The 13,595-nt window shown below is 42.6% G+C and overlaps 1 protein-coding gene across 1 annotated transcript in view; it reads left to right on the top strand.

The window, feature by feature from the left end:
- LGR4 (leucine-rich repeat containing G protein-coupled receptor 4) overlaps nt 1–13,595 on the top strand; it is a gene marked incomplete at its 5' end in the record, with an annotated part of 107,963 nt that overhangs the window by 60,639 nt on the left and 33,729 nt on the right. The window contains 2 exons of the mRNA XM_015425684.1: nt 724–795; nt 2,800–2,871. Of these exons, the coding sequence (XP_015281170.1) occupies nt 724–795; nt 2,800–2,871 (144 nt within the window). The remainder of the gene's footprint in view (nt 1–723; nt 796–2,799; nt 2,872–13,595) is intronic.

Below are 13,595 nucleotides of genomic sequence, written 5' to 3'. Positions count from 1 at the left end.
TTCCTATCGTCAGCAGTCAATGTGCCTGCAGTTCAAATTTAGGCACATACAGTCTTATTGAAATCAACGGCTCTTACGCAGTTGTGGTTCTGATTGTAACGAGAATTGAGGTCATATGCATAATATTCAAATATATAGGAAGACTGCCACCTATAGCAAGAACAGTTTTCCAAATATATTGAAAAAGGATGAGGCACTGGAATTACATGGCAAGAAAAGATAAGAAATCTCCCAGAAGTTAAAAGTATTTGGAATGGCAAAGAGAAGCATCTGTTGGGGACATGGTGATGTTTTTAGATAGGTGGCCCCTTTTTAAGTACAATGTGTTCTACCTACATGCAAGAGTAGATGTGAAGTCAGAGAACTTTATGCTGCAGCCCATCATTTCTCAAAAAAAGTTGTGGACCTCATGAGTTGCAGATTGCATGTGTAATGTCAATTACAGCAGTTACAACTCATAATGTGAATAAGGTTTGATGTTTGTGGTTTAAACATTGCTTGCAAATGCAGACTGTGATAACTCAGTTTATTATGGCTTCTTAAATTCATGCAGCTTGAGTGAGTACTAATACATGTGAAGCATAAATGCCGTATAATCTCTCATTTGGAGTGTGTCAGTTGCTTCAACATTCTGATGCAGTGATGATTTAATTTATTAGACAATTGGAAATGTGCTTTATTTTTGCAGTCCATTATTATTGTTGTTGTTACAATCTTTTCCAGACGGCTGGCTGGCAATGACCTTGCGTTTATTCATCCGAAGGCCTTGTCTGGGTTGAAGGAACTCAAAGTTCTGTAAGTAATCAGATTCCAGAGCTTCACTGGATAGTGCTTTCCTTTCTTGCCGGCTCAGCATATTCACTCAGGTTTAGAATAGTGGGGTTTCTGAATTTCTGGACTGCCCTTAGTAACATGAAAAACTTTATTAATTACTATTTTAAAACAATTTTAATGGAAGATTAATCTTTTAGGGAAGGTAGAGTATAACTTCAGTTGTGTTCATATGCTTATTGCTACATTTAATTGAAATTCAGGTGTTTGATCCAATTTGAATAGGAAGATAATGGAAGCTGCTCAGTGTGCAAGCAGTTAATGCATAGTGGCCCGTGTGATTCTTTTGGGTTTTTTCCCACCATGCCCAGGGGCTGATGGGCCATTTAACTTACAGGGAATGTTTGTGGTGGGCTGCGGGCCACCAGGATTAAACAGAGCCAAGCCCCTATAGCTCTGTCAACAGGGACCACTCGGACTATGCATCTCCAAAATCAGGCCCCACCATCATTTCTGATGACAAACTAAAACTGACCAGACTCTTTTGGCAGCAGTTAACTATTCATAAAGAGCTTGCTGTACAGAGTGGGCTCAACATGGTTTTGTCTCTGGTGGCCACCATCTATTAAGCAAAAGGGTTTTCTATATATGCCTGAAAATTCTGAATTGCACATTAGATCTTTTGGATCAGTGTACTAATATCTAGACATCAGGGTACACCTCTTTCCATTTTAAAACACCCACAAACCTTTTGTTTTAGATTCTTGGTATGGGGTAAGTAGAGAGAGTAACGTCTATGTAAAGTTGCTGGGAGAGGTCATCTGGAGATCTGGGCTGAGCTGCCAGCAATATCCAAATGACTCTACCTTGCGCTACCAGCAGATCCCAGGGACTGTGGAAACTGTGAACAGGAACCTGGAAGCAAGTTTGGAATGGATGAGCTCTAACAAGCTGAAACTTAATGCCAACAAAACAGGGGTGCTACTGGTGGGGGGAAGGTCTGACTCAGGAAATGGGTCATCCCCTGTTCGGATGCAGTTGCATGTCCTTAAAGGAATAGGTTTGTAGCTTGAGGATGCTGCTGTATCTGGGCCTTCTGTTGTATAAACAGATGGCAGTGGTAGCCAGGGATGCCTTTCAGCCGCTATGGCTGGTGAGCCAGCTGTGGCCCTTCCTGGACAGAAAAGATCTTGCTGCAATGATGCATGCTCTGGTAACATCTAGATCAGATTACTGCAATGTACTTTACGTGGGTCTGCCCTTGAACCCACAGGATGCTACAATTGGTACAGAATGCTGTGGCCAGAGTGTTGACTGGATTGGGTAATAGGGACCATAGCACTCCAGTCCTGTTCCACCTACACTGGTTTCCGGTTTATTTCTAGGTGCAATTCAAGGAGCTGGTATAGACCCTTAAAGCCCTATATGGCCTGGGACCAGCATTCCTTAAGGACTTCCTTCTCCCATACGAACCTCCCGACTCACTCCAGTCATCCTCGGAGGCCCTGCTTCAGTTGCCCCTGCAATCTGAGGTTAGACAGGCAGTGACCTGAGAAAGGGTTTTCCCATCATGGTACCAAAACAGGAACTCCCTCCCCAGGGAAATTTTCCTGTCTCCCTCTATCAGTGAACTTTGACAGCATGTGAAGACCTTTTTATTTTGTCTAGCATACCTGTAACAATAGTTTTAGACCCTCCTTCTACTGTTGTTTGTTTGTGTTTTAAATTGAATTTTGTATTTAACTGTATTTAAATTGTTTAAATGCATTAATGTTTTTATGTTCACTGCTTTGAGGAGGCTGATTGGGTAGAAAGGCAGCAGAAAATGTTTTAAATAAATAAAATAAATGGAAAGTTCAAGGAGGATATGAATTCCCCCTCCTAAGTAGTTATGAGGGTCAGATAGCAATGAATTGGAATCATTTTGTTTAGAATTGCAAAATGCAGGAGGAAATGGGGTGTGTGTAGTAGTGTGCATGGTTGAGAGGTATTTCCAAATATGTTTACACTGCTGATGTTGTTTTACAGCACTCTGCAGAACAACCAGCTGAAAACCGTTCCTAATGAGGCAATCAGGGGACTAAGTGGGCTACAATCTTTGTAAGTTCTTTTGTAAATTGTCTGTGCCTGCATCTGTCTGATTTCTGATTTTTATTTGTGTACAAATATGTTTGCCTTCTGGAAACGACTGGAGTTGTAGCAATTTCCCCAACGTGGCATGTCCAATTAAAATGTATTTGTTTTAATAGGTCTTGAAAGGTTTTGTCTATACTCTTTACAAATGTGTCCCCTTCTTACATACCACAACAGCAAAGCTTATAGCGCATGAAGCATAGGTATGGGGCATCCAACATAGAATTGTTAACAGGTCTCATTCCTTATCTTTATTTGTATATATAATATAAAATGGGCAGAATTGCATGAGGAGTTGTCACAACTTAGGTGGGGTGTCACCTGATGCTGCCACCACTCTGGTTTTAGGATTCCCTCGAGAAGGCCCAGAGCACCCTCCCAAGGCCTTCAGAGGATCAGGCAGAGTAAACAACAAATGAAAGGTTTATTTTTACAGGAGGTCAGTCCAATATGGGAAACAAACAAGGTGCAAGAACAATAATGATAAGTGGGTGAAGAGAAAAGAAACCAAATGCCCTAACGCAACTAGACTCACAGTCCCTAGTTCACTGTCTCAGTTCGGCCTCAGTCTGCTCACCCTTCCTCTCAGGGTGAGGGTCTCTCCCAGCAGCAGCCTTCCCTCTGGCCCTGCTCTCTCGGAAGAAGAACAGCTCTTCTTCTGTACCAGCTCTTTTATTATAAGTCCCCTTTCTCTGTGATTGGCTAAAATTGGTGCCAAAACCTCTCAGGGGCTTCTGGGAGTTGTAGGCCTGGCCTCCTCCCACTGCTATTCAGGCTCCCTGGGCCTGCTAGGCCTTTACTTGCACAGCCCAGATCATGACAGGAGTAAACACTAGGTTGGATCCTAAGCTGCTGCAAATGGAATGAATTCATGGAATTGACTTTTCCTGTCTTCTGCTCCCCAATTTAGCCCCCCCCTCCAAAAAACTGTTTGAGAGAGTTGGGTGCCCATGTGGGCATAAATGGGCTAGTGCCAGAAGGGGCAATGCTAGAAATATTTCCTTTATTCAAGTTATGGAAGAGTGCACATGGGGGGGGGGATTTCTTTTGAGGTTACCTATTTGGGATGCGCCCCCCACCCCACCAGGCTACTGTTGTTCCATAATGTCTCCCAACTTGTGTGAGTGACTTTTTGAGGTGGTTTTGGAGCTCCGTTCATGGTAGCATAAATTCCAGCCCTGTTTAGTAGTTCATGCCTAGCTTATCACCTTGTAAAAAGAAAATATCTCCGTGATATCTGTGATCATAATTAACCAGCCAGGTTACCTTATGGGCTGCTTTAAACTAGCCAGATGGACATTTTAGAGGAGAAAATTTGGAAGTCTTTGGGAATCTGTCTGCAGTTGATGCTGACTTACTCTGCTCTAGGTAAAGATCTTTAGCAGCCTTACTTAAGTGTATCTCAGCAGTATGGCCATGAGTTTGCCAGTGCATAAATGCTGGTCAGAAGAAGGTCCATTTGGCAACAAATATTGTCTTGGCAACCTGGTCTTTAGGACTTTATGTCTGGAGAAATTTCAGAGGTAATCATATACACAGCCTAAAGGATTGGCCTAAAAACAACATTAAACTCTTTGATATATCTATGTTTTGATATTAGAAGTTGACCTTTGAGTAAAAATTTCTTTCAGAGAAAAACACTTTGAAGATCTATGAAATGTGTGATCTTTATCTAAAGCAGAAAACATGTAAAATGCTAGAAGATTGTGGCTGCCTTAAAAATGATTTATATAGTCATCATGTCAGTCCAAAATCTTCAAGTTTAAACACTACCTAGCTGCTTGTTTGGCTGTATTCCTGACTCAATGTGAAGGAAGTTTTAGAGGGATTTGTTTCTTGGTGACCAAAGATATTTCTCTTATACAAAACACCTTTAGGTATTATTGATAATAATTTGCTGCTTTCGTTGCCTTTGATTTAGATGTAGGTGGCCTAAAAGTCAGCAAATATTGTCAGAACACTTTTCATATCTCTGTGAACTCTTCTTTATAAAAGTTTTGTAATTTCTAATGTGTTCACAGTTGATGGCCAGTGCAGTTATAGATTTTTAATCGCTTTGTTAACAGTGTATTACAGCAGTTGTCTGAAAGTCTGCTTTTTAATACTGCACCAAATTATTCGAAAGTTTAGAGAACTTTCTAAGACTTTAGAGAAGATGAGGTGATATGATACCAATGGTATACATTTTTGTTCTGCCGCACTATGCCTGGCTTTAGAGCAACTTCCTAACAAACAGGAAAGCCTAATTAATAATTTGTAACATAATCCGTGAAACAAGTTGCAAACCAAATTTATCTACTCTAAAATGTGTTTATGTTGCCAGACCAACTTACAAGTGTACTTTCATTGGAGGAAGCCCCCCCCTCCATTCTTTCTCCCCCCCCCCAAGGAGGTGGCAGTTACTCAGGTTCAAGTAGAGAAGAATTAAATGTATAAATCTTAGAGAACATTAGCCTAGGTGATGAAAGAAGCTGACCTCTCCCATAGTTACACTCCCTGTCAGACTAGTTGAAGGTAGCACTTGTTTAGCACAGGTACTAGCTATACCTGTAGACACACATTTAACCAATCCATATCATATTCTATAAGGATTTTACAGACAGAATTGGCAAAAGGACCCTAGTGTCATACAAACGTAATCTGTGAAGTAGTTCCATAACATTATAAATGCATCAGTTTGCCCTCTTTTTCTGATTAATCTTGAACAAAGTTGAATGAATTATCTTTTAGCAGTCTGCCCTTTGCCCTGTGTATCTGATGAAGTAAACTCTGACTCATAAAAGCTTATGCTGGAATTTTGTTAGTCTTTAAGATGTCATTGTACTCCTGTTTTATTCTGCCCTTTGAGGAGACTTTCTGATTTCACTGGCAATTGAATGAAGGCTTGACATATGTCCCTAATATTTCAAAAGGGTTTACAGTCACCATGTGTACAAGATTAGTCATTACACAAACATTTGGGGGACGTGGATAAATTGAAGCTGTTTACAGAATTAATCAATAGCATACTAATCCTTTTATGGCTTAAAACATACATTTGTATTCTAAGTGACGCACACACATTGGCATCTTCTTGGTGCAGTAAATTCTTGGAAGCTTCACTATTTAACATTTTACATAGTCTCCCCTCCCCCGTCTTGGGATACACCACTATGGATAAGAACTTAAGAAGAGCCCTGCTGGATCAGACCAATGGTCCATTTAGTCCAGCATCCTGACTCACACAGTGGACAACCGTTTCTCTGGAGGACCAATAATAGGGCATAAAGACTGAGACCTTCCACTGATGTTGCCTCCTGGCTCTGGGATTCAGAGGTTTAATGCCTCTGCATGGGGAGGTTCCCCTCAGTCACCATGGCTAGTAGCCACTGATAGGTCTTATTCCTGTGGCCATCACTATGTCCTCTGGCAGTGAATTCCACATTTTAATCATTCTCTGTTCTCAGTGTACTAAGGTATTAGTACACTACTACAGTTGAGAAAGTGCTTGTTAACTTAGAGTGGATTTGTTGTCATAGTCATAAACCAGTTGTTACTGTATCAGCCTTATCAGTGCTTCCCTCTGAGATCTAACCGCTACTTTGCAACCATTCAAGTGATTTCCTTGTGGGTTTTGAAGTAGCACTTTAAAAGAACAAAGTTCACTCCAGATTCCAGTTGTCCCAAAGTGGTTTATGTCAAAGGCACACACTCTGAGATGACTACTTGTGTCAATATCCAGAATTCACTGCTAGAATAATGCTGTTGGATTTCCTGAATTGTGTGAATTGTGTGAATGCTGTAGTTGAGAAGCAAGAGAGATTGATAGTGCAATACTGTACAGATGTTCTGTAGTTTAGCCCTACTGAAATCAATGTTTAAAGAAGAAGAAGAGATTGGATTTATATCCCGCCCTTCACTTGGAGTCTCAAGTGCATATGTACCAGGAAAGCAACATGCCTCATCTTTTTTATCATTCCACTGATTTTGTAGACATTGGCCCCGTTCACATGGTGAATTTGCCGCGGGAGAGCCACGATTCGATGGCGGATCTTCCAGGCGTGATCACACCACAACATCTGGCAAGTGGAGCGCACCCGTGGCCAACCTGTGGCATGCCGCCGAAAATGCGCGATAAAAAAATACCTCCTCGAAGGTAGTAACAAACAGTTTGCCACGGGCTGCATCCGGACTCCCTTGGTGTGATCACGCCGGCACAGCTTTTCCCTCTGGGCATCTTCGTTGCTGCGCACACACTGAGGGCCGCAAATAGCCATGCCTCCCCCCCCCCGGTGCACGTTTTCCGGCCCGTGTAACCGGGACCAATGATATTTCTCCCTTCCAATCAGGTCTTCTCAGGGTGAAGTACAGAGTACAGAGTACTTTAGCCAACCACCCTTGAAGATGTGCTACAGAGCCGGTGTTCTCCCTCGCTCACTGTTTTGAGAGGGGCTGAGGACAGCTTGTTCAGGGACCTGTAGTTTTCTTAGTCTAATGTGCTCAAAACTTGGTGGTTCTGTAAAGGACAGGCAACATCAACTCCACTGAAATGAAAGTATGACAGGTTCATATGTATGCCATAAGCAACATGTCCATACCTTAATGGATAGTAAAAGCAGGTATTATTTGTCTGCCATCTCAAACTATGAGAAAATATTATTTGTACAGTACTGCTTGTTAGTATTAGTAAACTCCCCCTCCATCCTCAAATTTAACTGTAATGTTGGCTTTTATTGCCTCTAAAATATGCTTTCCTTTCTTTACTAGATTCACATGCTTTCTAGTTTTGCTGACTGTTCAAAGTTGCATTGTAGTGTTCCTCTAACACTAAAATGCAGTAGCTTGATTGCTGTCTGAAATGAGATTGGGTCTACTAAGATCACTGCATTCATTTTAGATCCATTTCTGTGCTCAGTTCAGGGTGCTGGCTTTTATCTTGAAAGCATTTAATTGTATATTTGGGTTTTTTATGGCCCCCCGTAGGGAATTTTTTATTTGCATTTACTAAAAACTACGATGAAATTAGGGAGGGAATCTACACACTATAGAAGAAAGAAAAGAAAACCCACTAAAAACCCAAGGGGTTGGAGGTCACATACAGCTTGTGAAAACTTTGCTTAACAATAATAAAGAGCTTTCTTTAACATTGAGAGTGATCAATCATCATCATAGCTTGTAAAAACATCCCAACAAATCTGACTATATGAAGAGTAGTCCAGGAGAATCGCTATTTAACTTAGACACAAATTACAGAGAACAATGGCATCTCATTTAACCATTATTTTCCCCTCCACCATTAAAAGCAAATTAACAATAAGTCTCCCTCAGTAGATATTACACAATCTCATTTTCTCTTCCATTGCTGTTTTCCTCTTTCTTCTTCCCTGTGGCACCATCTTGCATAGTATCTCATTTATACCAATAGGGGATAAAGGCTTAAGACACAGTTTGCAAGAGTCACATGGTTAAACAGCAGTTCTTCCACTTTCTGAAGAAAGCTTGGATATCGCTTGTTGCTCTTACTTCGTTGTCCGTTGCCATTTTTAAGGAAGTTTACTTTTACAAAGTTTGCCAAAGTGCTGAAAACTTGCTTCAACGCTTAACTGCCTCCTGGAATCTCTCCGTACAGTCCATTGCCGCTTTAAACATGCCCCCCCCCTTTCTTCTAGCTCCGTAACGCTTATAAACAGTTCTTAGTGGAGAAGAGTCCCCTCTCCCCCCTCGCTTTTCCCCAGGGGGCTTTCGCTTTGTTGTTTAGTTTCAACTTTACTCACTCTTCATATGTAGATCAAGTAGATCTCACCAACAGATATGCTTATTGCCACTTGAACTCCACTCTCTTGATGGGGTGTGTGTAGCTTAGTCCTTGCCGGAACACAGCAGAGCAAAGGGACGCCTCAATTTCCTGACAGCGTGCCGGGAAAGAGGTGACCCTCACGCTCCATGACTGGAGACCCTTCGCGAGGGTCCCTGGGGGACGTGGACATTCATACCCCCTCTCTAACTGCTGGTTTGCGAGCCGCCTCCCTGGGAGATCCTAGGAGACAGAGCCGTCATCAGCTCGCCGAAACCCCCACCCATGCTGCAAGCTTGATCATCAGTACCTGCTTTCCACCCTATCTTGCAAGCATCTAAAAACTGCCACTGCTGGGTCTTGGGCTTTCATAGCAGTGGCTCCAATGTTATGAAATGCCCTTCATGAACATGTCTTATTTCATTCTCTCTTCTCTAAGCCTAAATTGTTTAGGAGGGTGTTCAAAGGTGCCTAGCCATGTTGCTAAACCTTCCTTCCTTCCTTCCTTCCTTCCTTCCTTCCTTCCTTCCTTCCTTCCTTCCTTCCTTCTGAGGGTGTTCAAAGGTGCCTAGCCATGTTGCTAAACCTTCCTTCCTTCCTTCCTTCCTTCTCCCTCCCTCCCTCCCTCCCTCCCTCCCCCTCTCTCTCTGTTTCTTTCTTTCTTTCTTGTCTTGGCTTTGTTACTCATTTGTGGTGTTTAGATTTTGTTGTTTTTAGACATATGTGTAGAACTATGTGTAGTTTTCTTTGGGAGAAAAAAGCAGGCTAATATGTTATAAGTAGGTACAGTAGACCCTTTCCCTTTGCAGGTTTGTGGCTTGCAATTTAATTTATTCACATGGTTCTCTGTGAATGGTGAGGGTCTACTATATGATTTTTGAAAGGGCATTTATTTAAGAAGTTCTTACTTAGAACAATTATTGGGACCAGCAGGCTGTTATCACTAAACATTTGATTTACCTTAATGTTCCAGTGCCAACATATGCTAAACGACTTAACAACTGAGAAAATACACACCTCTGACCACAGGGCATAGGATATGCAGATGTCGTTCCTTTTTTTTTTAGCTGGCAGTGTTTGGATAGTAATTTCTCTCCTTGTCTAGAAGAATTATCACAGCTAAAATCTTCCTCAGTCAGCTCAGCACTGGAATGGCTCAGGTCTAATTATGTCCTTTGTGTGGGAGATTAGGTGGGTAGCACAGCCTGTTCGAAGTTTGAGGGGAGGCATTAACTGGTACACATGTTTGCAAAATGTCAGTGGTATTTGACTATGTACTTATCTCTTATTAAATTGGCCATAAGCCATTTTCTAGCCAGGTACAATTTGAGGAAAGAAAATAGTGTGCGAGGCACTCTACGTTTATGTGAATAAATTTATTTTTGCTGCTTTTGTTGCCATGTTAATTTCCTCATTGCTGCTGGTCTTCATTCTTCTCTGTGGCAGTGTGGGACTGCTGAACAGTCTTTCATGTGTGGTGCAGCAGCAGGAGGACTTCAGCATTCTCTCCCATGGCAGGGCTGGCCGTTTGGCATTGCAGGTTCCACATGTCACCTGGTATTTGATAAGTTCAGCTTCATCACTGCCACAAACTGTATTTGTAATCATGCTCTGAGGCACCCTAAGTGCTGGAATATGAAAATTATGTTGTCAGTGTTGATACTAAGCATCAAGGAGCCCAGAAGCAGGGGAACCCAAAGAAAATGGTCAGAGTGAGTGGGGATCAAAGGAAAGGGGACATGGAGAAGAAAATAAGCAAAGGGATGTAGGACGAGCTGGCAAAAGCCCAAGGGTAGCAGGAACGACATATTGTTGGCAAGGAAGCTAATCTAATTAGTGGTAATCTAATTAGGCCCCCCACTGTTGGTCTGTAGCCCCCCACCAAAAACTTTCTAGCTACAGGGCTGCTGAGGAGAGGGGTGAAATGAGTACTGCTCAGTGGAGTATGATGCTTGGGAGCACAGGGAGCTGAAAGAATTGGGACAAAGTGAGATACATGAGGAAATAATGGGTGGTAGAATCATGAAGTTAAGACCCAGTAAAAGGGTTTGGGGCGGGGGGGGGCAACACTCATACTGGGCTAGTGTTGTTATCTTTTCTGGCAAACTTCCTGTGCCTCTGAAAGCTACATGACTGAGCTATAAAATGTGCACTTTTCTCGTTACTACCAGGCTTTACTGAGAAAAAGCTGTGGCTTTTCATTCTCCATGTCATGTACCTTTTGCAGCTGCAGGGTTTTGACAGAAAAGGCAATAGCTCCATACATACCTCAAGGACTAGAGCAGGGGTGTCAAACATACAACCCGTGGGCTGGATATGGCCCCTGCAAGCCTCCAATCCAACCCGAGAGCAACTGGCTGTGTGCTGCTTCCTGTTTCTAACATTGCAGCTCCTTTTGGCCTCTCCTATTTCCCGCCTCAGAGGAGAGAGAAAGAAAGCCTTTCCTCGACTGGCTGAGGGCTCCTCTCTCCTCCTCCTCTGGAAGGGAGAGGGAGGGATAGAGCCGGGGGGGGGTGGCATCTTATGGGACTTTTAAGAAGACCAGCAACGCTGTATTCCAGGTATAAGCTTTTGTGTGCAAGCACACTTTTTCTTCTTCAGAGACAGAAAGAGGGAGAGAGCGAGAGGGATCACACCAGAGAGAGAGAGAGAGAGAGAGACACCTGTGTTTAAGACCAAAAATGTTTTATTCCAGGTGTGTGGGTGAATCTCCTGTGTTTAAGACCAAAAACATTTTATTCCAGGTATATGAGAGAGAGAGAGAGTCAGTCAGTCAGTCAGTCAGTCAGTCAGTCAGTCAGTCAGTCAGTCAGTCAGTCAGTCAGTCAGTCAGTCAGTCAGTCAGTCAGTCAGTCAGTCAGTCAGTCAGTCAGTCAGTCAGTCAGTCAGTCAGTCCTGTGTTTAAGACCAAAAACATTTTATTCCAGGTATAAGTTTTTATGGGCAAGCACACTTCTTCAGAGAGAGAGGTGGGGAGGGAGGGGCAGGGAAAAACCCAGAGAGAGCATGCCGGGGGGGGGAGTCCCATGACACTTGGAGAGATCCCCCTTTCCATTTCTAACAGATTGGGGGGGATCTAACAGCACAGCTTGTATTCCTTCTTCGTGAAAGGGAGCAAGAGTACAGCTTTACCTTAATGGCTAACAAAATGGCAGTGCATGAGCTTTCATGAATCAATGCTCACTTCTTCAGATACAGCTGGAATGTGAATCCATCTGTCCTTATATTTTGGAGAGTGAAGTGATTTCAGATGCCAGCTGACAATAGCAGGCATTGGTAATGAGAGAAGAAACCCAGGTCTCAATTCAGTCCAGGAGTTTGCATTGTCTTGAGCTTCATGATCAGTTGCAATTCAGCAGTCTCTCTAATCTCCCTTTGAAATACCTTTGTAAGAGAACTGCTACTTTTAGATCAGTAGCTGAATGTCCTGGAAGGTTAAAATGTTCCCTCACTGGTTTTTGAATGTTTTGGTTTCTAATAGCAGTAGAAAGTGTAAGAGTCCAGTAGCACCTTAAAGACTAACAAATTTTTTGATAGGGTATGTGTTTTCGTGAGTCACTGCTCACTTTTTCAGACTTATTTCCATTTGTTCTTTGCATCCTCCTGGACTGAATGTTTCTGTACCAAATTGAGACCTAGGTTTCCTGTCTCACTACCAATGCTGATAATGCCTCTGTATATCACACCAATGCTGGTATCTCCACCTGTCTGCATATCACACCTAATCCAATCATGCCTGCTATTGGCATTTGGCATCTGAAATCATCTTTATAAAGCTTATATCTCTGGTACCTTGTGTTACATTTTATAGCACACATGGCCTGGCTCGACAAAGTGACAATTATGTCAGATTTGGCCCTCGTAACAAATGAGTTTGACACCTCTGAACTAGAGGGACACAGATCTGTGGAGAAGCTAAGTAAAATTGTCACACACACACACACACACACACACACAAACACCCAAAGCATGCAGCTTGACCATAGTCACTGTTTGTTTCTGTTTCTGGCTGCTTTACAGGAAAAAATGGTTTGTGTAGCACTCATATGAACATCCTTTTTAGTAAGCTGTTTAAAAGCCAGCTTGTACCTACCATTGACTTCATTTGGAGCAAACTTCAGCCAGTGCAGAGTTCCACTAAATGAAAACTTATTGTTAATCAGGATATGTTTAATAAAAATACAAAATGACATTACTGGCTCTAGGGCTGTGGTAAACTACTTAAGCTAAGAAGCATGCTAAACGCATTAAGGCTGCAAGAAGATTTAACCTAGGCTTTTCCCCTTTGTTGCCCTGTGTACATATTTCATGTGGAGAGGATTTAAAAATAGAATTCCCCCAAAGTCTTTGTTAATGTTAGTTAGGAAAAAAGTAAGACTTAGGTCTCTTTCACAGCAGCAGATGTTGCCCTGATGTTGAGGACAAGCAAATGAGCGTTCTCTTTGTCCTTGAAGTCAGGAAATGAACATTCATGGATTTGTGCTACAATCCATATTAGTATTTCCTCCAGTGTGAAGAGGGTCATGTTTCATTCCTACGTTGTACGAGCAATGATGTAAGCTTCTCTGGGTCCCCGTTCTGGAGAGTATAAATGAAGTAAATAAATATTAAATATAGCTGAAGATGGGTGGGCAGGTCAATGGGAGGTTGGTGGGTGGGTGCAAAGGAGAAAAAGATGCAGGAAAGGCGAGGCTGTGGGGATTGCCAGCAGGAAGAAAAGAGGTAATAGTGTGGGGACTCACAAGGCCTTCCAGGTTACTTACTGTGCAACTGGGCCCAGTCCAGTAGCTGGTACCACACAACTGGGCCATAGTTTGCCCTGGTAGAGCCTGCCAGGGGAAGGAAGGAGGGAAAGCTGAAGACGGGAGGAGGGAGAGATTAAGGTAGGGTGGGTAGAAAGGAGAGATGAAAGCAGGAA

The sequence above is a fragment of the Gekko japonicus genome, unplaced genomic scaffold, assembly GCF_001447785.1.
Source record: "Gekko japonicus isolate JY-2015 unplaced genomic scaffold, Gekko_japonicus_V1.1 scaffold1316, whole genome shotgun sequence".
Taxonomy (NCBI): domain Eukaryota; kingdom Metazoa; phylum Chordata; class Lepidosauria; order Squamata; family Gekkonidae; genus Gekko; species Gekko japonicus.
Note: the sequence above shows the minus strand (reverse complement) of the source record. Positions and strands in the feature narration are given on the sequence as shown.